Source organism: Ctenopharyngodon idella, chromosome 9 (assembly GCF_019924925.1).
Source record: "Ctenopharyngodon idella isolate HZGC_01 chromosome 9, HZGC01, whole genome shotgun sequence".
NCBI classification, from domain to species: domain Eukaryota; kingdom Metazoa; phylum Chordata; class Actinopteri; order Cypriniformes; family Xenocyprididae; genus Ctenopharyngodon; species Ctenopharyngodon idella.
Window position 1 is genome coordinate 31,514,140 of NC_067228.1, and position 25,014 is coordinate 31,539,153.

The 25,014-nt window shown below is 36.6% G+C and overlaps 1 protein-coding gene across 4 annotated transcripts in view; it reads left to right on the forward strand.

Moving 5' to 3' along the window:
• The window catches only part of ubr3 (ubiquitin protein ligase E3 component n-recognin 3), an 88,538-nt gene that overhangs the window by 7,628 nt on the left and 55,896 nt on the right, over positions 1-25,014 (forward strand). For 2 of the 4 annotated variants that reach the window (XM_051904894.1, XM_051904897.1), the window contains exons 3-23: positions 235-387; positions 2,548-2,703; positions 2,854-2,894; positions 3,114-3,180; positions 3,286-3,416; positions 5,190-5,418; positions 5,596-5,775; positions 6,789-6,922; positions 7,502-7,588; positions 7,674-7,739; positions 10,238-10,327; positions 11,370-11,498; positions 11,963-12,015; positions 12,629-12,762; positions 14,716-14,801; positions 15,220-15,361; positions 16,263-16,359; positions 20,073-20,214; positions 20,418-20,522; positions 23,009-23,203; positions 23,342-23,374. In XM_051904894.1, coding sequence (XP_051760854.1) covers positions 235-387; positions 2,548-2,703; positions 2,854-2,894; positions 3,114-3,180; positions 3,286-3,416; positions 5,190-5,418; positions 5,596-5,775; positions 6,789-6,922; positions 7,502-7,588; positions 7,674-7,739; positions 10,238-10,327; positions 11,370-11,498; positions 11,963-12,015; positions 12,629-12,762; positions 14,716-14,801; positions 15,220-15,361; positions 16,263-16,359; positions 20,073-20,214; positions 20,418-20,522; positions 23,009-23,203; positions 23,342-23,374 — 2,450 coding nt within the window. The remainder of the gene's footprint in view (positions 1-234; positions 388-2,547; positions 2,704-2,853; positions 2,895-3,113; positions 3,181-3,285; positions 3,417-5,189; positions 5,419-5,595; positions 5,776-6,788; positions 6,923-7,501; positions 7,589-7,673; positions 7,740-10,237; positions 10,328-11,369; positions 11,499-11,962; positions 12,016-12,628; positions 12,763-14,715; positions 14,802-15,219; positions 15,362-16,262; positions 16,360-20,072; positions 20,215-20,417; positions 20,523-23,008; positions 23,204-23,341; positions 23,375-25,014) is intronic. The other 2 variants (XM_051904895.1, XM_051904898.1) reach the window with 1 other exon arrangement.

The window sequence follows — 25,014 nt, forward strand, 5'->3', positions numbered from 1 at the left end:
GCTCCTAAACTGAACAGACATATTGTGAAGCATACCAAAAATAGTGTGAAGCAACAAATAAGATAATCTGCGATGTTCAATAATGCTTTAGTCAACAGCTTTCTCTGTGCTTTTGCATAATATCAGTCCCATGTGAATGGCATGTACTGGCTGAGCCTGCTAATCGTGCCCACTGGGGTAACATATGCTGCTATATTTTGTCTCTCACACAAACATCTTATCATGTGCTTGCAGAGTCGGCCGCTGACAGAGATCTGCAGAAGGTTCTGCAGCAGTTAGAGCCGCACATATCGTTCTTAGAAGAGCTGACCAAGATGGGCGGGGCCATGCGCACTGTTCTCACCAAGATCTTAACCAATCAGCAGACCTTTAAAGAACTGAGCATGGGTGAGTATGTCTGAAATGTGACGGTATTGACTGTAGTTGAGCAATTTATGTATGTATGCAGGGCTTGACATTAACACCCGCCAACCCAACAAATGCGGGTGGATTTCAGCAGTCGCGTGTAATGCAGTCACTCCTACTAACCGCTTTGGCGGGTTGAATTTTATATATAATATAGCTATACATTTTTTATTCTTTTAATCTTTTAAAAAGGCATCTGAAATAATAAACAAAGTGCAATGTAGTCATCAAAAAGATCAATTTTTCGATACATATCAATACTTAAATATCTGAAACACTTCCAGTACTCATTTCCCGCAGGAAAGAAATACAATACCAGCTGCGCGTTCTCTCTCATCTCTCCGACAGTGAGTTGACACTAGGGTTGTAATGTTATGAGATTTTCATGGTATGATAACTGTCTCAGAAAATATCATGGTTTCACAGTGTCACAGTATAAGGTATTAAACAATCAATTATTATTATTATTATTATTATTATTATCATCAGTTAAAATGGCCAATAAATGAATGAAACCAGTTTCAGTTTTTCTATTATAATAATAAACTGGAAAGCATTTGTTTTTGTTTATTCAAATTTCAATAATCAAAAACATATACTCCTGGTTTCACAGACAAGGCTTATGCTAGCCCTAGACTAAAATGCATGTTTGAGCTATTTTAACTGAAAGCAAATTGTATTGACATATCTTAAAATATGTCACTGCCATTGTTTTGTCTCAAGATGCACACCAGTAATGTTTTTTTCTAGTGTACGTTTATAAAAGATACTTGAATATATCCTAATCCTGGCTTAATCTAAGCCCTGTCTGTGAAACCGGGCCATAGTCAATTACATTTAATAACTGATTAAGGATTAAATTAACAACTTATATTTATCATTAATAATTTATTAAAATTCAGAAATTCTGGTTTGACTTAATTTTTCTGAATTTTATGATTTAATACAAATATACTATAAATATATCAATATCAATATATGGTGGTAATGAAATTAATGCATAAAACTTTAACAATTTAATTAATGTTTTTTCATCCTTTTATGTTCTGGCAAAGTGCTGCACAAAAGAGATTTACTAAATTAAAACATGGACAAAAAAATTATATTTCTTAAATAATGTTTAAATAAATTGTTGGTATTATTATTATTATTATTATTATTATTATTATTATTATTTTGACTTGTATAGATATATTTCTGTCAGTTTCTTCGAGTTAAAAGCAGGACTTGTATTTTGACGGGTTGTAGTGAAGAGCTTTGAGTTTCAGAGTGTATTTGACAATGGTTTTTCTCAAATAAAATGATGAAATGCTCATTAAGCGTTCTCTCAGAGCAGCCAAGGATATGTTTGTGTTCATGATAGTGAGACGGCAAACACTGAAAACAATAGTGTCGCGTGTACTTGAGTATGTAGTACCCTAGTTGACACACAAGCCCACCTCCCCTCACTCACTCATTTAATTTGCTCCAGATCAATACTTTTGGTGTTACAGGGCTTGTATTTCGCTGTGTGATTGTGTGTATTGCACATAATTTTACTCATTTCCACAGATTTTGTTCTCAGACCCAAAGTGCACGCATATAAACCGGCCTCACAGTAGCTTACTGTAACAGTATAATGGATCTGTGCATCAGGTCTTAAAGTGACAACGATTGTAATCGTGCCGTGCCACACCAAGCTCAAGTGAAAATATGACTGGAACCATTCCTTACTGTACTTAGAACCGTTCAGCCAGATGCTGGAAAAAGCGGCTTATGGTTCCATGAAGAACCTTTAACATCCATGGAACCTTTCCATTCCACAAGAACTGGTCACTGAAAGGTTCTTTGGAGAACCTAAAGTAGTTCTTTTATGGCATCACTGTGAAAACCCCCTTTTAGAACCGTTATTTTTAAGAGTGTATCTTATATCCTACTTCCTCATTCCTTGGTGAGCAAGTTTCTGTTTTGGTGACATTGGTGTGGAAATGTGGACTTTTGTCCGTTGTATTTTGGTTTTTGTTGTCATAAATCCGACAGTTTTTAATCAAGCTGTAAAGAAGGTGTTTTTTTTTGTTCATTTTCACACTTGATATGACCCCTTTAAAAATAATCCTCCCTTTCGGTCACTGTTCACACATCTATATTGTCCCACACCCACAGGTCAAGAGGAGAATGTTTATGCAAAGAGGAACTATGAGAAGTATCTGTCGGCACTGAAGAGTTCAGGTCTGGTGTCGGTGGAGGAGAAAGGAGCAGGAGGAGCTGGTGCTGGGGCAACAGACACTCCGGCAGGAGCAGGAGCGCTCAGTCTGCTGGGTAACACTGCTACCTCTTCTGTGCTTTGCTGTACTGTAGAGATGGGTGTTTTTATCCTCTTTTGTACATTGAATATGGAGAATAGGGTATTGATGACTCTTGTAAACTTTGGTAACATGGTTTTGATATTTTGCTACCTTATTATTTTAGGAGCTACTGCTGCTGCCAGTCTGGAGGACTCTAGCAAAGAGGTAGGCACACAGACTTCTGGGATAGATAAAATGTGACCCAGCAACCAGTCAAAACAAACACAGCAGGGTGTGTTTTCCCATTGTGTTATTGTTGAGAACACCACTTTATTTTGGCCACTTTAGCAACGTGAACTTATTGACAAAGGAAACTGTTTTAGCTGGGCTCATTGTTGAGAAGAGTAGGTCAAATTAAAAGCGGTTCATGTGTTTGTTTGACAGGAGGATCAGGATGGGCTGCAGGGTGTGGGACAGAGGAAAAGAGTGAAGCTCAGTAGCAGTACCAAAGGTAAATCCCGTTACATCTCATCATTCCTAAATCTTGTTGCCATTTATTCTTCAAATAATTTAGGAACAATAATCACATTACCTTGCTGTTTTCCTGTTTTGTTAGATCCATCCATAATGGACACTCTGAAACATAAATGTTTTTTAGAAGAGTTATTGTTTTGGACAATTAAGTATGAATTTCCACAGAAGATGGTCACTTTTTTGCTCAACATGTTGCCAGATCAGGATTACAAGGTATTTAATGCTTTTTGACTGTTACATATGCAGGATCCAAAATTAACCTGTGGTTTGTTTAAAGAGGCCATAGTGATGCTTTTTAATGCTTTAATGTTTCGTGTGTAATGTCTTTTTGTGTGCATGTGTAAGATCTGCAAAGTTACAAAATTCATTGGCTTAAATTAAGCCAGGATTAGGCCATAGTTCAATCAGGACATTTTATAAACATGCCTTAAAAATCATTACTGGCGTGAATCTTGAGACAAAACAATGGCAGTGACATATTTTAAGATAAGTCAGTGCAAGTTGCTTTCAGTTAAAACAGCGCAAACATGCATTTTAGTCTGGGACTTGTCTGTGAAACTGGGGGAAAGTCTCCCACAAAAGGGATTCATTATATCTAACAGAGAACACTTATCCAGACGTGGATCATTTTTCAAAATATTAGCATAATGCCCGCCCAAAGGCATACGTAAAGAAAGAAGGCGAGGCTTCAGTGAATTGTAGTGTTGTTGCCGTGTCGTGTCATTCGGATGTTGGTCCCGGTTAGAGATGCACCAATGCACCGTCTCACGTCATGCCGATTCCGAGCCCATCCGTTTTGTTGCCAGCGGCACAGGCAATAATGTCAGCTGCGCATTCTCGCTCTCTTCTCTCCGACGGCGAAGTGACACACACCCGCCTCCTCTCTCTCACTTGTCTCTTTTGCTCTGTTAAATAGGGCTTGTATTGCACATAATTTTACTAATTCCCGCAGGTTTTGCGCTCACATCAAAAGCGCAATCTATATAAGGGCACCATTACATTTCCGATGCACGCTTGAGGTTTTTTTTGTAGCCACTCACAACACACTGGGTCAGCTGGCCAATCTGAGCACTCTGAACTTTTCGGAAGGAGGGGCTTTGTAGAAACCAGAATTCAATCTGAGTGTTTCAGACAGACTGGGAATAGAGGTGCTGCAATAATGTACAGTATGTGGAAATGTAATGTGATTTTTGAACATTAAAGCTTGTTAACCTAATCTTATACACGTGTTAAAGTAGCATATTTTGGCCTCTTGTACATGTAAATCTCTAGTAAATTTAGAGAATTTTGCTAGTTGTCACTCTCTTTGTAAGTATTAACATTGGACCTTGTCTATATGGGTAGTATTGCACCAACAGTTCGTAGGTGCATCTACTAGTTGCTAACTTTGTTAATTTTGTGATAACGTGTTCTTAAGGTAGAACGTAGCTAGTAGGTTGTAAGCTCTCTAAGTAATGCGTCGTCGCATAATATGCCTTTAACCTTCAGTGACCTAATAGTCTAATAGCAGCCTTCAAATCTGTGAATTTCAGTTTGCCCTATTAAGGTTCATTCTTTCTTTTTTTTCTTTCTTTTTTCTCCAGTTCCATTGAAATACAATACTTAATCATGAAATAACATAATAGTATTTTTAATGTAAGTAACACTGTATTTGAAATGTAAAAGGAATAATAAATAAACACTGAAACAAAGAAGAAATAAAAAAAAATTACATTCATGTATAATATAATTGTTTACCATTTTTTTTGGCTTGCACAACATGGAACGTTTAGTTATGTTTTTTAGTTACATTTCTACGGAGCCCCTAAAAGGATATGATGATGGTAAAAAAAAAAAAATGAGCTGAGAGGAAAAATTATATTTCAATGCTTCTGCTTTCTCTTGCAAAACTATTGCATTCCTGGAGAAACTTTGTGTCTGCACTGGTTTTTTTTTTTTTTTTTTTTTTTTTTACCAAAATGTGTACTTCCTTCTCCTGTGCCACAGATCACGTTCACTAAAACATTTGTACAACACTACGCCTTCATCATGAAGACCCTCATGAAGAGCCATGAGTCTGACACCATGTCCAACCGTATCGTTCACATCAGCGTGCAGCTCTTCAGTAACGAGGAGCTGGCGAGACACGTCACAGAGGAGTGCCAGTTATTGGACATCATGGTCACTGTGCTTCTCTACATGATGGAGAGCTGCCTTATCAAGAGCGAACTGCAAGGTAATGAAAGAAACAATTTATAGAGTGTGTTCGAAATGCCATGCTGTTTCTGCTGTGTATGTACTGTGTACTGTATGCAAATTTCTTGATGCGAAACCTTGATGACTGTCTATATTTTCAGAATATCAAGTACAAAATGTTTTGAAATGTCTTAAATCTGTGTTTTTAATGTCACAGATGAGGAGAATAATCGTCATGTGGTGGTAAACTGTGGTGAAGCTCTACTGAAGAATAACACCTACTGGCCTTTAGTTAGTGATTTTATTAATATCCTCTCACACCAAAGTGTGGCCAAGCGCTTCCTGGAGGATCATTCTCTGCTGCTGCTCTGGATGAGTTTCGTCTCCTTCTTCCAAGGTCAATAACTGACAGGAAATCCTGCAGTCACAGACATTGTTTTTGTTTCAAAGTCTGTGGTGCTTTTTTTCTTAGTCCTATGAATGGCATAATGAGAATGAATTAGTGTTTACTTAATTGAGCAATGAGTTATGAAAATCTGTGCTATATTGTAAAATAGTTACAGCTAAAGGGCTTATTTATGCACAACACTGCAAAAAACACTTTCTTATTATTTTTGTTTTGTTTTCCAGTACAAATAAACAAAACTTCCTTTTTCTTGAGAAGCAAAACGACTTAAGATATTAAAGGCACGTTCACACCAAGGACGATAACTATAACGGTAAAGATAAGGATATGGTTCTAGAAGTCATTCTAAATATAAAAGAATAGCAGGGTCCACATCACGACTACAACAATAATGGCACAGAGAAACAATGTAGTTTTCCAGCTGATGAACGATAAAAACATTGACAGCCAATCAGAATCCACCAGACTTTAAAGAGCTTGAGCTTTTAAAGTGGCAGATGACAGAACTGCAGTGCGCCCTTAGTATAAACAGAATGATAATGTGTGCTAGTGTGAACGCTAATATAGTTATCTTTATAGTTATCGTTCTTGGTGTGAATGGGCCTTAAGTCTTGTTTTTTGAAAAATTTATGCTTAAATCAAGAAGAAATATCGATAACTTTTTTCTTGTTTTAAACAAAAACTCTTAATTTTGATACATTTGTCAGAAAACGACTTAATATCTTAAGTTATTTTTCTTCTCAAGTAGATGTATCTTGATAAAAGAATGTTTAGATATTTGTACTGGAAAGCAAGACAAAAATGTTATTGTATTTACAATATAGTATGGCCTCGAATGCCTTCTATAAATGGTTACTACCTAATAAAAAATTTTTTTAGTTTTGATTAAAATCACAGAACTGCGTGTGTGATGTAGGTTATGTTACAAGTGAAACGTGATCTCGGTGAGTCAATAATTCACTCTGTTGTTATGGATTTCTTCTCTGTACCTTTTGCTCTGTCAGGAATGAATCTGAATAAGAGAGAGCTGAATGAGCATGTGGAGTTTGAGTCTCAGACGTATTATGCAGCGTTTGCAGCTGAGCTGGAGGCCTGTGCTCAGCCCATGTGGGGTCTCCTCACACACTGCAAAGTCAAAGTGAGCCACATTCATCTCTGCATGCACTCCAGCACCTTCTTATTTGTGAAATTCTCTAATTTATCTGCTGCATACTGAGTTAAATTTCAGTCTGTAATTATTTATTATTGATATGCTTTCAGGGGCTATTCACACAGAACAGTTTTTGCATTCAAAAATGTAAGATTTGAGCAGTAGAATGGGAAAAAAAACGCAAGGTCTCAGGACTCTGACACTGGTGTAGCGGTCAATCACATTCGTCTAACGCAGTGGATCTCAACCTTTTTGACTTTTTGAGTTTGGATTAGTTGGAAAGATGTATATTCATTATAAAATAACCAAATACTAAGAAAAATATTTAGATTTTTAATTTAAAGCATATTTTAATTAGTATTAACTCATCTTGAGGCCCCCTTGGAAGTTTGTTGAGGCCTCTAGTGGGGCCTCTGGTTGAGGACCACTGGTCTAGCGCATGTTTACATAGAAAAACAATAGAAAAGCAGTACGGTGGAATGCAGAAATGTGTTCTGTGTGAACTGGCCCTATTTAGTGTTTTTTTTGGAGGCTTGAGTTTGAATTGAACATGTTGTGTGTTGCCAGGAGACCCAAGAGTACACTAAGACAGTGGTGCGGTACTGTCTGGAAACTCTTCAGATGTGGTTTGATGCCATTGGGTTTGTAGATGAGGTACAGTCTTGATGCTTAAACTGTCATATTGTTTGTCTTGATGAATGTTGAACCGGTGAGAAACCTCTCTCTTTCTCTGTCACAGCCTGCCCTCAACCAGCTGACCTTTCATTTACCTCTCCATCGATACTATGCCATGTTCCTCAGCAAGGTGAGCTTGGAGCAGAGTCCCACACTCCCAGAACCCATTCAGTAGTGGTGTTTAGTTTCTAAATGAATCAGTCTTGTTGAACAAACTGGTTGAGTGAATAATTCAATGACTCACTCATAAAGACAGTCACTTGTCACCTACTACTTGCAAAATGATGTAACCTGCAGAAAGAGTCATCGAAAAATCCCCACCCCTAATTCACAGACTGACAGTGTGTATGATATAAGCAAACACAGGATAAGTGGAGGTGATAAAAACAGTAAAAAAAAAAAAAAGTGAACTTGTATATCAGAACTTATATCTTGTAACTTGTGATGGGTCATACAAATCCTGGGCAGCTTTTTTGCTTCAGTTTGAACTCATTTGTACTAAAACTATCCACGTTGAGTGTGGCATGAATTTGTTAAGTTTGTACAACAAGCACTCCAGTCATTCACTGTGTAAACTGCATTTTAGTGCATTTTACTGTATTTGTCAATTTTATATGTATATTCTATAATGAAGTTAAACCATATGCTTAAGTCTAAATGTGGACGTACAGTTGAAACCAGATATTTACATACACTTCAGAAAAAAACACAAATTTTTTTTTCTTTACTGTCATACATTAAATCAGAGTAAACTTTTTCTGTTTTAGATCAATAAATATTAATATTTTTTGCATTTGTTAAATGTCAGAATCGAGCAAGGGAGAATTTTTATGTTTTTTTTTTTTTTTTATCACTTTCATCAAAGTCAGAAGTATACATACACTTCCTTAGTATTTGGTAGAATTGCCCCAAAACTGTTTCACTTGGGCCAAATGTTTTAGGTATCCTTCCATAAGCTTTCTACAATAGTTTGCTGGAATTTTGGCCCACTCCTCTTGACAGAACTGGTGTAACTGGGTCAGGTTTGTAGGCCTTCTTGCTCGCACTCGCCTTTTCAGTGCCGCCCACAAATTTTCTATGGGATTGAGATCAGGGCTTTGTGATGGCCACTCCAATACCTTGACTTTGATGTCCTTAAGCCACTTTGTAACTAATTTGGAGGTATGCTTGGAGTCATTGTCCATTTGGAAGACCCATTTGCACCCAAGCTTTAACTTCCTGGCTGATGTCTTCAGATTTTGCTTCAATATATCCACATAATTTTCTTTTCTCATGATGCCATCTATTTTGTGAAGTGCACCAGTCCCTTCTGCAGCAAAGCAGTCCCACAACATTATACTACCACCCCCATACTTCACAGTTGGGATGGTGTTCTGAAGCTTCAAAGCTTCGCACTTTTTCCTCCAGATATACCGTTTATCATTATGGCCGAACAGTTACATTTCTGTTTCGTCAGACCACAGGACATGTCTCCAGAAATTAAGATTTTTGTCCCCATGTGCAGTTGCAAACTGTAGTCTGGCTTTTTTATGGTGGTTTTGAAGTAATGGCTTTCTCCTCCCAGAGTAACCTTTCAGCTCATGGTGGTACAGGACTTGTTTTACTGTGGATAATGACGCTGTCTTACCACTTTCAGCCAGCATCTTCACAAGGACTTTTGCTGTTGTCCTGGGGTTGATTCGCACATTTTGCACCAAAAAACATTCCTCTCTGGGACTCAGAATCTGTCTCCTTCCTGAGCAGTATGATGGTTGTACATTCCCATGTTTTTTATACTTGAGTATTATTGTCTGAACGGATGAACGAGGGTCCTTCAGGCATCTGGAAGTTGCACCTAAGGATGAGCCACACTTGTGGAGGTCCACAATTCTTTTCCTGATGTCTTGGTTGATTTCTCTTGATTTTCCCATGATGTCAAAGAAAGAGGCTCTGTGTTTGAGGTGTGCCTTTATATGCATCCACAGGTGTGCCACCAATTAACTCAAATGGAATCAATTAACCTATCAGAAGCTTCTTAAGCTCAGAATGGAATCATCTGGAGTTTTCTTTTTGTTTAAAGACACAATAAACTTAGTGTAGGTTCACTTCTGACTTTGATGAAAGTGATAGGAAAAAAACATAAATTCTCCCTCGCTCGATTCTGACATTTAGCAAATGCAAAAAATGTTAATATTTATTGATCTAAAACAGAAAAAGTTTACTCTGATTTAATGTATGACAGTAAAGAAAAAAAAGTTTTTTTTTTTCTGAAGTGTATGTAAATACCTGGTTTCAACTGTATATTATTAATACATTACATGATATACTGGTATGGTCTACAGTTAGTAATAACAGGGTTTAAGTATGTAATAGTGCAATTGCCATATCGCAATATTAAAACATTTTTTCACTCAGCATCAAATACAAAGTTTTGCCCTTTAACGAAGGATCTCATATGGATATGTTGGTTCGAATTAAGGGTTCACACAAAACTGTGCTTTTTGTGAATAGGCTAAGATGGGCACTGTTTTGATTAGATTTACTGACATGATGAAGTTCCTTCATGCAAATATTAATTATTTGAAGAGTATCTAATGTATAGATGTCATTTCTTCATTTTATGTGCATTATTATAACGTTGTTTTGCAGGGAGTGAAGTGTCAAGGTCTGGATTTGGACAGTTTGCTTCCTGATCAGGAGATGCTGATGAAGATCATGGTTCACCCTCTTCAGATACAGGTAAGCCATGATGGTGAATAAAAATATTAAGAGAAGGATAAACAAACTGAGAAGGAGCAACTGATTGTGTGTAATTAAAGCAATAGCTTACCAAAATTAATTTATTCACCCTTATGTCAAAAATCATAACTCTTACAATTTTCTTTCTTCTGTTCTAAAACTGTTGGACTAGGGCTGGCCAAACTACAAAAAATATGACATAAAATAGCCCATATGACTCGTCCGGTATATTTCAAGTCTTCCGAAGTCATACGATACTGTACAGTATGTTGAGACATTGTCTTAAGAACTAGTTTGACCAGCTAGCAGTTAGTCAAGGCTTAATTGGTTTTACTTTTTGGATTCAAATTAGACCAGTCTGGTTTTTTATGTGACTGACATACTGTAAAGTTATGACCAGTCCTAAAGAAAAAAAAAATTGATGACTAACTTGTACGATTAGTCTAAACAGTTCAAAAGCAAGTTATTCACTGAAAATCCTTCCTCCGCCACAGTTCCTTAATCTCATTTATGCTTGTATACATTCAGACAAAACATGCAAATCCATTGGTTCTTGTGACAATGCAAATGTTTTGAATTGAACACAAACAAGTCATATGTACTACTTTTATGATAATATTATGGTATTTTTGACTGTGTAATCACATCCACTTGCGTTGTGTGGAAAAGACCAGTCTGGACGTTCTGCAAAACATCTTTTTCTGTCTCACGAATGGAAGAAAATCCAAAGACTTTGGAATACCTAGAGTTATATATACGAGCTATGCCCACTGATGCTATTTATAATTTAATATAGTGCTTCTGTTTGGTCTAGGTGCTAAAATGTTACGGCCATACACAAGACATTTTGTTCATCAGTGCATTAATGCTGCTGAAGCAGAGGACATTCTGTTGTGTAATGTTGCAGCCGTTTGTCATAAATCTTGACCAGTGTCTCGTGTTTCACTTCTGGCATGTGACTTAATGTCATGTGACCGCGTTATGATGTTAATTCTACTGTGTGTGATAAGTAGATGGGATCTGTGTGTGTGTGTTTGTGCAGGCTAGCTTGTCTGAGATCCATAGTAACATGTGGGTGAGAAACGGACTGCAGATTAAAGGTCAGGCCATGACCTATGTCCAGTCTCACTTCTGCAACTCTATGATTGACCCGGACATCTACCTCCTGCAGGTAACACGCCAACACCCCTTACTCGCTAACCTGACACTTCTGTACTTGAGGTATGTGTTCATCCAGGGTCCAGAATTCTTTGCCACACCTGATTTTGGGTTTCTCATGATCACGTTCCTCATATTTTCATGTTTAAGGCTAAATGTGTGGAATATTCCCTTATTAAGATAAACCTATGATTTTTAATTGTCCTCTGAGGTAAAAGTTGTTAGAAGACAACTATAAGACACAATAAAACACATTTTCTTCAGTAAACTGTTTGATTTCAATCACACATCATTCAGCGAGGGTCAGGCAGTCGTTATAATCTATTTAAACCATGTACTTTGTGCAGTTCTTTCTGAATTTGCAGGCTATCTTATCCCATTGCTACTCACATTTAACACTTTGTGAGTGTTAATGAACCCTGAATGTTTCCTCCTGAGACTATAGTAATATATATGTATATATTTTTTTGTCTTCAGGTGTGTGCATCTAGACTGGATCCAGATTACTTCATTTCCTCAGTGTTTGAGAGGTACGTCAAACTTTTCTTGGATTTTGTTTTCACACAGATTGTACCCAGCCACCATTAGCCACTTTTCCACTGTTTGACCAGTGCTAGCCAGGGCTAACAACATGCCGGGTGGGGCCAATAGCCTCGGAACTCAACCGAGACCAAAATCAAGTTACGTTTCCGGTGCTGCCCTAAAACCCGATGCCATCAATCATGTCAGTGCATGTATTTTGACATATATGCAGATACATTAGTCCAGTATCAACAAAGGCAAAAGAGACAGATAAATGAAATAAATACACAATTATAATCATATATGATTTGTCTACGTTCTTCAAGCAGTCTCTGGTATTTTCCATAAAACATATGTGTATTTATTATGGCAATGGTTAACATAAGTAGCCTTTAGCATCGCATGTAAATGTATAATTAAATATATTAAAGGTATTCGGTGGGCCAAAAACCCCTTGTCGTTGGCCCTGAGGGAACCCTGATGAGGCCCTGGTCAAGCCCCAGAAGTGACAGTGGAAACGCGACTGGCTCTGACATGCACTAGCACACTCGCTTTTGGCCCAACAGTGAAAACACAGCTATTGTTTAGCGATGGCACCTTAGAGCTTTGTGTTTATGTCAGGTTTAAGGTGGTGGACTTGCTGACGATGGCGTCTCAACATCAGAACGCAGTGCTGGACTCAGAGCAGGAGAGACCCATGCTGGAGGGAGCGCTCACCTTCTTGGTCATACTGAGCAGTCTCCGAATACACTTAGGTACAATGTCATCTCTTTTTCAATAATACTGACAGTTTGAAGCTCAGTAACATTAAATAGCTAACATACACAAGATCTATAGTTAATTGTAATGTGTTACTTTAATTGGTGAATCTAAGGCTATATTCATACAGCTTCAGTATAGAGGGTGTGCATTGACGTCACTTTGGACTGAGTGGCAAAACATCCTGCAACATGACTGGATTTAATTGGGGAAAATGTGTCACTCGACTGTGATCTTTACAACTTATTAAAGAACCAATGGTCCATGGACATTGACGTGGCCAGGAATCGGGTTTGCTGACATTAATATTTACCTGATTTCAAAGCCTGGGAAATCAAAGCCTGTGAATGCTTTATCTGCCAGTCAACGTTATAAATACAATATAGGTAGATCTAAATCTGGATGATCACTTATATTTTCTCATATTGCCCAACCATAAAAATTGTAAAACATTATAAACTTAAGGCCCGTTCACATCAAGAACGCTAACTATAACGATAACTATATTTGCGTCTACACCAATGAACGATAACGGTCTGTTTATTCTAATTTCACGCGCTGCGGTTTTTCAAAGTGTGTACATTACAACATGTTTTTGCTGTTCTTGTTGCATTTACACGGCTTTAACCAGCAGATGTCCTTAGCATGCTATTAACTTCTCCGCAATGTCGTCTGCCATTTTAAATGCGTGAGCCCTTAAATTAGAATGGATTCTGATTGGCTGTCAGTGTTTTATCGTTCAACAGCTGGGAAAAAAAAGTTCTGAAAGTGATCCCAACGATATTGTCGTTATCGTTTTAGCTGTGGTGTGGACAGTGCTATTCTTTCATTATTAGAATGATTTTTAGAACTATATCTTTATCATTACCTTTATAGTTATCTTTCTTGGTGTGAACTGGCCTTTACAGTCGTGTGTAACCGCAGTGACTCCCGTCTACTGACTCCCACCTACTCATGTGCATACCCTCTATATGGTTGCCCTGTTTTAGAGTACTGAATATGGTTTCATTCACACACAGTTTGTTTGTAAATAAGAGCAATAACCATGTTCTTTAACAGAATTCTCTGTTAACAGTGAGGACTCTGTTAAAATTTTAACTTTTTTTTTTTTTTTTTTTAACTCCATGTATTGCTGTTGCAAAACCACATTTTTTTTTTTTTCCTTTTCTATTTTAATTGGTTTAATCACAGCAGGCGTTTTTGTGTCATGGCCCACAACACATTTTTGGTTATATACGTTTTAATGCTGGGCAAACGATTAATCGTGATTAATCACATTCAAAATAAAAGTTTGTGTTTATATAATATGTGTGTGTGCTGTCTATACTTATTTTGTATATTTAAATACACACACATACATGTATATATTAAAGAAATATTTGCATGTATATACTGTACATGTATTTATATAATTTATATTATATATAAATATATATATATATATATTTTATATATAAATATAATACATTTTTCTTAAATATATACATGTATGTGTGTTTTTATATATACATAAGTATACACAGCACACACATATATTATGTAAATACAAACTTTTATTCTGGATGCGATTTAATTGCGATTAATCATTTGCCCAGCATTAAAACGTTTACATTACACTGATCTCTAGTGCACATTTAACGGTACATGTACACTATTATTATTAATGGTTGTTTTGCAATACCAATACCTTAAGATAATCACTCAAAAAAAAAAAAAAAAGGAAAATTGAAAGCAAACAACCTTTTTTTGAACCATTAGTGATGGAATGACCCGCCCACATTTTGAAAGCTGTGGTGTGGGAATGGAAACACTGGACAAGTTGTCCATCACATCATATAGTATGATAGCACACGCATGTGGATTGTTTTTTCCCTCTCATGTGGGTTTCAAGACATTCATAGAGATGGAGATATTAGCTCATGTCATTCTGTCTTTGTGTCTCTCTGCAGGAATGTCTGATGATGAGATTTTGAGAGCGGAGATGGTGTCACAGTTGTGTATGAATGATCGTACCCACAGTTCCCTGCTAGATCTTGTATCCTTTCACCATGAAAACATGTTGTACTCACAGGAAGTACAGCAAGTGCTCTGCTTTGATTGAGCTTTTGTTAGTGTTAGAACAACTTGTGATGTTTTACTCAATTCATATCATAAGAATCATTTTTGAATTATTTTTTAATTATGGTAAATTAAAAAAACATTATACTATGTAAAAATACTGTAACCCAGTACAAAAAGATCATTCTTTAAACATTTGTTAAAGAAAGAAAAGCAGTTTCTTAATGCCCAGAGAAAATGGAAACCCTTAATTACGGCAAAAACTTGACTTTATAACTAATAGGGCTTATAACTAGAGGGCCTCTGGTGGAAAAAAAATAATAATAATAATAAAAACTTCAATATTTTGGTCATATTAGTTGAATTTTGCTGATTGTCCTTGACTACGGTTGTAGATCCCGGAGAATCCGAACCCTAAGAGCGGCGTGGTGCCGGGCAGCTGTAGTTTTGAGGAGATGCTGTCTGCTGTAGCTGATTTTAAAGCCCCGGTGTTTGAGCCAGGAGGATCAATGCAGCAGGGCATGTACACACCTAAAGGTGACACAACTTATCATTTTGCCATTTATGTCCTTTTTTCCCCCCATAATACATTGCATTGGTATGTTGTGTGTACCTCTTATTACCACCAGATGGCAGTGTGACTACATGATTGTAGGGTTTCAACACTTTTCTCTGCATTAGGACAGAAGCATCTGCTCTGTAGTAATAGATGTCTTTGTTTCCTTTACCTGTTACAGGACATGACCAGACATATTTCTGTAAATTTAAAATTCATCTGTAATTTAGTTTTATTTTGTCAATGTGGTGCAAGTGTGCTCTACTTTAACTAATGACATGTGGCTTTAGGTAACAGGAGTAAACTAAGGGTACATTTAGTTTTTTGCATTTGTGTGTATTTTTTTTTTTTTTTTTTTTTTTGCATTTACATTTGCATTTGCGAAAAAGCTGTATTTATGCCAGGACAGTAGTTAGTGATGTCACTTTGTAAAGAAACACAACATGCCTGTAGACTGAACACATAATACGCATGTGCATGATGTCATCGTTTTCACAGAGACGATAAGGATATCGTTTTCAAAAACTTGCACAGGCCCCCAAAACGCTGTTGTCGTGTAAATGAACGGCCAAAACACATAATTTTTCAGTTTTTAGTGTTTTTGGTGTTGTGTAAAAGTCATAGTCGATTCATTCATTCAGAAGTGGAATATTGATTTATACAGTGTTTCAACATTCAAACAATGAGTTTCTTCTGGTTTTCTGCTCATTTTCTGAAATAGAAGTGTGTAATTATTTTTTTGTATAATAATTATGATTTTATTGTGGTCATTAAGCTAATTTCTCAGCTCTTGACACATGGTGGCAGTCTGAGGCTGATTCTAAATTATTCTCCTTTTTCATAACTCACACCCAACATTTGTTTTGTGTGTGTGTTTTCCAGCTGAAGTCTGGGAGAAAGAGTTTGACCCTATAATGGTGATTCTACGCACAGTGTACCGCAGAGACGTGCAGTCGGCCATGGATCGATACGCAGCATTGTGAGTCTCTAAAATCCTCTAGACATCCACCTCATCTTAACATTCACTTTATCATTTAAACACTAAACATCTGCTGTTTCACTTCATTTTCCTTCATTTAATGTATATAAATGCATGCAAATACGGCACAGTTTATTCAACACACATTCTTTCTGAAATCTTTGTAAATGTTAGGGTAGTGACAGCACTGACTTTTTCTGTTCCTAGATAAGGCGTAGCCTAATGTAGGCAATCCTAAAAAACGAAATCAGACTCAGAGAATCGCTTAATTAAAGTAATGTTGGGAAACAGCTGCTCCAAAACGTATTTAGTCTGAGGTGGAACCTCAAAGAGATGGTCATCGATCATCCTGAAACCAAACTGAGGGAAAAAACCCCTCACATATGGAGCCTTAAATTGCATGATTTTGTGCGCTGTTGACCTTGAGTTTGAGGGTCGCTGTGTGATAGAGGGAATTATGTTCAGGGTCACTTTTCCTGTTCTGAGGAAGGTGTTCGTGGAGGGACGTACACCCTAAATGGGTTTTCCCCAATTAGAGTCATGTCACGGACAATCAATACATCACATCTTAAATACAGATTCGCACTCCAACCACAGATTTTATAAAGTGGAGGTAGGCCATCACCTCATTTCCTGTTCACCACATGCATTGAAAATGAAGTAAAAAGCCAACATCAGCAGCCTAAAGTAATATCAAAACAATAGTTTTTAACTTTATTGTAGCACTGTATGATTAATCGTTAAAAGATCGCAATCTTGATTCAAACGCTCACGCAATCTTATTCCTAAATGACAATGATTAAGCTATGTCTGTTAACTCTTTCCGCTCCATTTAAGGAATTTTCTGGCTTTCCGTGTTTTCGCTGTTATGGTAGGGGGAGCCATTGTATTCACAGGCTCAACATATAAGCGTTAATCATTGTAGCCAATCACAGACATGTCTTTTGAGCACGTGAACACAATGGCCAATCAGAGACACATATGTTGAGCGCATGAACACAGTGGCAAATCAGAAGTGTTTAAGAATCCACTCTACAGCTCTCAAAATGCTAGAGGGAAATGCTGGTATCGTCACATTTTTAAAATTTCAGTACTGACTTGGTACCGAAGTCGGTAATTTTGACAACCCTACATGAAACTGTAATCAAAACTAATTTTACTTCTGGAATATGTTCTTTTTCTGAGCGAAACATTTTTAGTGATTAAAAGAAATCATTTCAGATCCCAAACTGGGATTTTATCCATCATGAATTGATTGCATCATGAAACGTGGGCATTAACGTTCACCAATAGCCAGCATGGCCTAAGTGATGTCAGCCAAGAAGGAAAGACATTTTTGATATGTTGAATTTAAAAGCATGTTCTGCCCTCTATAAATTCAATGGCATGTTTAAATGATAGTTTTGCAATAACTGCAATATCAACATGAGAGCAGTGAACGTTTGAATCAGAGATGTCGTTTAAGTGGTTTTCAGCAGAATGTATTGTATTTGACATTGGCTGTGTCAGTTTGTGAATATGTTTTGAGTTGCTTGTGTCCGGCTGCTGGATGATGGATCACCTGTCAAGAGGACAAAATATTTTATATCCCACGTTCCTTTCAACGCAAATGGAGTCAGTGATGCCTTTAAAGCAGGGCAGCTGTGTTCAAGTCTGATAAAGCTGGAGTTTTTCTCAAGCACACTTTGTTTGCAGTTATGTTTGCATTTTATCTCATGTCCGCTGTGGCTTTTAACTCCATCAGCAGTACATTAAATATAAAATTTGGTTTATTACATCAGGGTTTTTCCTGGGTCAAAAATGGTCTTCGGTGGTGGCAGATGAACACGGTCATCCACATTACATAATTTGTAATATTAACTTCATGAGATAAAAAAAAATAAAAAATCAGTCAGGACAGATCATAAAACAAAGTGCTTAGAACTATGTTTTATTTAAAATTCTGTAAATTTCTATGTAAAAAGTCACAGAGTGACTGATTTGAAAAGTTAGTAATAAAATGAGCAACAAAGTAACGCATTACATAGAAAAAGTGGCAGGTCTGTTATTTTGTATTTACAGGATTTAATGCACTGATTATTTGACATACAGTATCAGATTGTTTTGTTCCGTTCATTGCTATAGTTATAACTGTCCATCGGATTCATTCTTGCATTTAAATATGGTTTGTAAATCGTAAATCCAAAAACGTTGCAATGGGTCGCGCTAAACAAAAAGTCTGCCGGTTTGAGCAGTGCTGTGCAGATTCTGACTAACTTAAACGCCTCTGATTGGCCATTGCGTTCACGAGCTCAACAGATATGTCTGTGATTAGCTACAAAGCTCAATGCTACAAAAACATGTTGTAAATAGAAACCTTTGATGCTCTTCACAGAGCTGCAGAAACTCTCACGGGAGTGTTTTAAAGCATCCGGCTATCATCAGGTACCGGTACTGTAGAACGGCAGGTATCGTCACAATAAATGAACAAATACATTTTTGGCGGGACAAAGATTAATTTTAGTGGCCGCCAAAATATTTTTAATGCAGGAAAAACCCTGTACATGCATCTATTTTGACTAATATTACAGTTCCTTGTCTCTGATTTTGTGAATCACGGGAATCATACACATACATAGATCCTAAAACACAATATGACTCCAAAATGAATTGTTTCACATGATTTAAACTTGGGCCAATCCTTTTCAAGTGGACCAATGGAGGTTGCTTTACCATTTTTATTTTCCTCATTTTTTTGAGTGATTACCTCTATGAATTGCTATTGCAAAACCTCTTGGTTTGAACTAATTTAAGCACAGTGGCCATTTATGTGTCATGGCCCACAGCAAATTTTGGGTTATATGGACATTTATAGAAACCTCAATATCTTGGTTAATGTTGGTCCTAGATCCCTTGGGTAATTTATCAGTACATAGTATTTAATCTAAAAACCAAATTATAAAGGGGAAATATTGTTGAAAATACATATTTTTTTTAAATAATATTTCAATAAAATAACTTTCTGCAGAAATACAGATATAAAAGGAATGGTTCATCCAAAAATGACAACGATTCTGTGATTTATCCTCATGTTGTTTGAAACCCAAAGTGAATGCTGGGAATATACTGGCCACTCTTTTCCATGTAATGAAAAGCGAATGCTGACTTGGTCTGTTTAACTCCAAAATGACAAAAACATAATTTTACAAGAACCATTGACAAAAAAGCACAGCTTAAAAGCTACAGTGGAGGTGGACGGGTAAAGGCTATGACGTCTGAATTTGATTTGATAGCTATGAGGTGCGGAAGATTTTCATTTGATATTAATTACTTAAATTTGGATTGGTTTAACTCACAAGCTATTGTAGAACTTGTAGTCTTGGAATATAGCGCACAAGTTATGGACGACTTTTATGATTTCTTGATGGTACTTTTTGGAGATTGACAGCCCTATTCACCATTCAATAACATTAAATGGAAAAGAGGCGGTAGAACAATCTGCTGAACGTCTCCCTTTGTGTTCCATGAAAAAAGAAAGTGATGTGGGGTTTAGAATGATATGGGATTGAGTAAATGATGACAGTTGTCATTTTGGGGTGAACTTTTTTTCAGAATTACACTGAAAAATACTCAGAAGGCTGCTTTTATGTTTTTAGAATTAGTATGGAAACAGGCTTGCTGAAGCATATTGCATCATTTAATTAATGTCTAATAGACTTTTTCTTTTCTTTTAGTTTGAAACAGTCAGGCGTTCATACGGGGAATCCCTGGCCGCCCTATAAGGAGAGGACCCCCCTGCACCCCTGCTATAGAGGACTGGTGCGCCTGCTGCACTGCAAAACCCTACATATTGTCATCTTTACACTGCTTTATAAGGTGAAACTTATCTTGAAGCAAAACGCGCTGACAGAGATATGTGTGGTTAATTCTACAAGATACTTGAACTCAAGTTAATGACTCGGACTTTACCGTTTTGCAACATTTTATTTGTAGATGTCTGGTCATTTACTAGAATTAAATGTGTGGTTTCCCATTGTTTTTTTATTTATTTATGATAACTTTTTATGTTTTTGTTTTAGATCTGGATGGATCATCAGAACATGTCTGAACATGTGTTGTGTATGGTGCTGTACCTGATAGAACTCGGACTTGATAATCAGGTCCAGGATGACAAAGTAGAAGAGGTAAGCATTTTTTTTGTTTCTTAAATACGAGACTGGTCTAGTCTCAGAATCAGATAGCATGGCCACACATTGATGCGTATTGCTCTCAGAATTGTCAAGACCTCCTCAAAAGGTTAATTAATGCAGATTAATTAAATATATGCACTGCATATTTCAGAGTGAAGCACGGCACTGTGTTCTTAAACGTGAGAAGCTCAACAAAAGCTTATCAATAAAAGAGAAGCTTTAAGGGGCTCCCTGCAGTTTTCCATCTAAATAAGGGTGCTTTCACAGTTTAGTTCGAAACAGAGCACGGTTTGCATAAAAAATTGGTAATGTGAAAGCTGTCATGCAGACCCGGGAGCGCACCAGGGTACCGAACCCGAGACTACCTGTAGGAGGTGGTCTGAGTTCGGTTGCACTGAATCTATGGTGTGATTTGTGTGAATGTGAGATCAACTCGACCTCGGGTTAACATGCACATGTGTTCTAGCTGATGACAATGTCACTAATTTAACAAAACACGTGTAGGGGATGTCAGTGGTGATAATTTACCTTATATACGAGCTAGAGTGAGTGTGCAGTGTAATCTCACATAGTGAGTGCAGTCAGAGCGGCAAATAAATGGCTTGCAATCATATGAGTAGACGTTCACACATAATAGCATTAAATTAATAAAAGACACTATATTGATGCACGTTCTGTGTTCTGTTGTGCAGCGTACATGTTTTTGATGTAAGATGAAAGCAAATGTACTAGGGTTCAAAAGAAATTAAGTGAGTGTGAAACCAAATCAACACTGCGGAGGACACTGAGAATCCCTATATCATTAGGTTTTTTTTATTATTATTTAATATCAAAAGTAAAAAAATAGAAAATGGCGCCTTTTTTGTTTTTAATTTTTTTCAAAAAACAAAATAAAAGCAACAGCAACAATTCAGCTTGATTTTTCGTTTTTACGTTGAGGGCTAGAAAATTAATAAACAGATTGAATGTGGATCTCTGCAATCTCTGCATGTGGACGGGAATGAAAGCCCCTTTCCACTGATTGGTCAACTAAAGATCAAACCCTCATCAGTTCTTCCTCAGTTCCCTGCAAAAGAATAATAGTCAGCAGCTGCTACAGTTGTACTGATTCTTTAAGCTTTTATTGCTAACTACATATACAATACATTTAATCTCTTTCTCATTAAACTACTAGACTAACGAATAGCTTTACACAAACCGCACTATCTAGACAGGGCTTTCTTCTGTGTATACATAAATTCACCTGAAGTGTTTCATCAATTGGGTATGGCAGGGTATGACTGCTAAAAAAAAACCTGGACCACAAAACCAGTCATAAGTCGCACGGGTATATTTGTAGCAACAGCCAACCATACATTGTATGGGTCAAAATTATCAATTTTTCTTTTATGCCAAAAATCATTTGGATTTTAAGTAAAGATCCATGAAGATATTTTGTAAATTTCCTACTGTAAATATATCAAAAATGCATTTTTGTGAGTGGATATGCATTGATAAGGACTTCATTTGGACAACTCTATTTTCTCAATATTTAGATTTTTTTTTTTTTTTTTTTTTTTTTTCACCCTCAGATTCCAGATTTTCAAATTGTTGTCTCTCGGCCAAATATTGTCCTATCCTAACAAACCATACATCAATGGAAAGCTAATTTATTCAGCTTTCAAATGATATATAAATCTCAATTTCAAAAAATTGACCCTTATGACTGGTTTTGTGGTCCTGGGTCACAGTTAAGATATATAATAGTTATAAATTATTAAATTAATTATAAATTAAATCTTTTAAATAGTAATACAAAATAAAAAAAATACAAGGCCTACATTATTTGTCCTAATGTTCACGTTCATGCAAGAACTCTCATTCTGACTATCTGATAACCATAACACAATGACATCGCACATTTTTTCTAAAATGGAATCGTCAGGGCTGGTTAGAACAAAAACTCTGCTTAACGTGTAAAAGATGCCTTTTATTGTGTCACGTTGAGTCATGTCTGGTTAGGGCACGGTATAAAATTTCATGGTTTAATGTTTGAAAATGAAGAAAGCCATAAATATTAATAAATTATTTTACATAAATTGTTACATTACAACTGTAATTTTATTATTATTATGTTGCCATATTGAGATATAATCACAAACTTTTTGAACAAATTTTGCAGCCCTGCAAACCTGGAGTTGTTTCTTTTTTTTGATCAGAAAAATGCAGCTCTGAATTCCAATCTGATTGGCTGGCCTCAGCATAACTTCCATAGGTTTTAGTAACCCTGGAAACAAAGTAGTGTCCTAACACAATCGACTCATATACCAGCCGCCAATCTGTAATTACTCTGTTAGCACTTGACTGATTAAATCACGGTTAGTCCAATGTCTGAACAGAACTCTTTCTGATTATGTGTTGCAGCTGAAAGTACAAATTCCAGGATTCCTGGCTATTGTGTTGTCCTTCTTGCTGAGATGTTTTGTCTCACTCTGTTGCAGGAGCCCTGTATTGAGGAGCACTGCCATGACAGCTGGTTCCCAGGCACAAGCCTGCTGTCTAACCTCCATCACGTCATCAACTTTGTGCGGGTTCGAGTGCCAGAGACAGCTCCTGAGGTGGAGAGGAAGAGAGAGAGGGAGAGAGAGCGGGAAACTCCACCCAGCACCAGCTCTGAGAGCACCACCTTTGGACAGGTGAGGCAGATGCTGTCAGGTTACAGGCTCATCTGAGTTCAAAGGGTTTGTAGAACGGGTCAACGCAGACAAGAGGGGGGATTGTAAAAGTTGATGTCTATATGCCGTTGTTTTGATAACATCACTCTCCATCCACAGAGTTCCAGAAGGCTGACAGGAAATTGGAGAGAGGTAGAAGGATTTGGGAATGATTTTTATCAAGTGATGTGAAATGATTTCAAGAGTTCTGTTTTGAATAACCAAGTATGGAATGGTCTGAAATAGGAAGACTGCACTTGTTTTGTTTTGTTCTGCAGACTTTCTTTTGCAATATTCAAAGACCTGTTGCTCGTTTCTTGTGTTAACTTGAATTTTTGGAAATGGTGATGACAATTAAGTGGGTCTGTAACAAATAAGGATATCTGAGATGATGAAAACAGGAAGAAAACATATGGCTCAAAATGGATGTGCAAGATTTTAGAAATGCAGTTTCTTACATTTTTGGAAAAAAAAAAAACTTTTGTATATTTTTTTTTTCCACATAACACATACAGAATATCTTAGGTAATTTTTATGTAACATATTGAAAATATTAATCATAAAAGAGGTTTATTCAAGCCATCGGTTCTCAGAAAATTGCACACAGAATTTAGAGATTAATTAATAGATCCAGACACGCAAAACAAGCATCATGCCATTGACCCAATTATGAATAAGTGCACAGGAAATAGAGCACTGGTCGTGATGTACCTTGTGGTATCTTTGTTTTCTGTGATTGTGTTTTTTTGTTTGTTTGGGTTACGTTTGTTTTTGTTTTCTTTTGTACATTGATCTGTCCAGTTTTCTCCTGCTTGGTTTGTTTCTCTCGTGTGACAATATGTTCACAGTATGTGTGATTTCATTCATATGTTTTAAACTAGCACGGAGATGAGTGTAGGAGAAGTTTTCATTAACTGCATGTGTTTCCAGTGATGTATGGTGGTATAATGAGACTTGAGCACAGCGGTCAGTGGTCAGTACTCATTATTAAATATTCATTCGCTTCAGTGAGATTAGCATGCTAATTAAAAATACTAAGGGCAGCTGACACGTTCAGTAAGAGTTCGTTTTTTTTTTTTTTTATGTGTGTAAAGCAATTGTCCTCTATTATTTTGATTCCAGAATGTTCTGTCAATCGTGGGTTAGAAATGTCATTGATAAATTTAAACTAGAAAAAAGCAGGTCTATTTCAGTGTATCTGCAGTGTTTTTAAAATCAAAATGAAAGCTTTTAAGACACACACACACAAATAACATGAATACCACATGGACGGGGTAGGGCGACGTCTATGGTAACATCCTAAACTGTAAAATGACAAAAAATATTATTTAAACAAGTTTACAGTTCAATTTATGATAAACCTTAAATTTTAGCCTTTAAACTATTTTTTTTTTTTTTTTTTTAAGTGATAAGTTGAAATTATAAATGATTATATTTATTTTAAAATACATGATTACATATGTGTTGTATGTAGAAAATCTGTTTAGATTTTCAGAATGCACATTAGCTTCTTTTCAATCCACCGGTTTACAACACTGCATAAATGCTGTGCTGCATAAAAATATGGGTCCATTTTTGCATTAGTCAAAAACAGGAGACAGACTGAATAAAAATGCAAGTTCACTCTCTGACAGTAGGTGGTGTTTATTTAACTGAAAATATAGCGGTTACACTGGTAACCCCTGTTTACAAAGCTGCGCTGCACTTATTAGAATGGGGAATTTTGCTTAAAGGCAACATGTTTGCAGGAGATATAAAGACCATTAAACATTGTCAAAATTCATCAACAATAG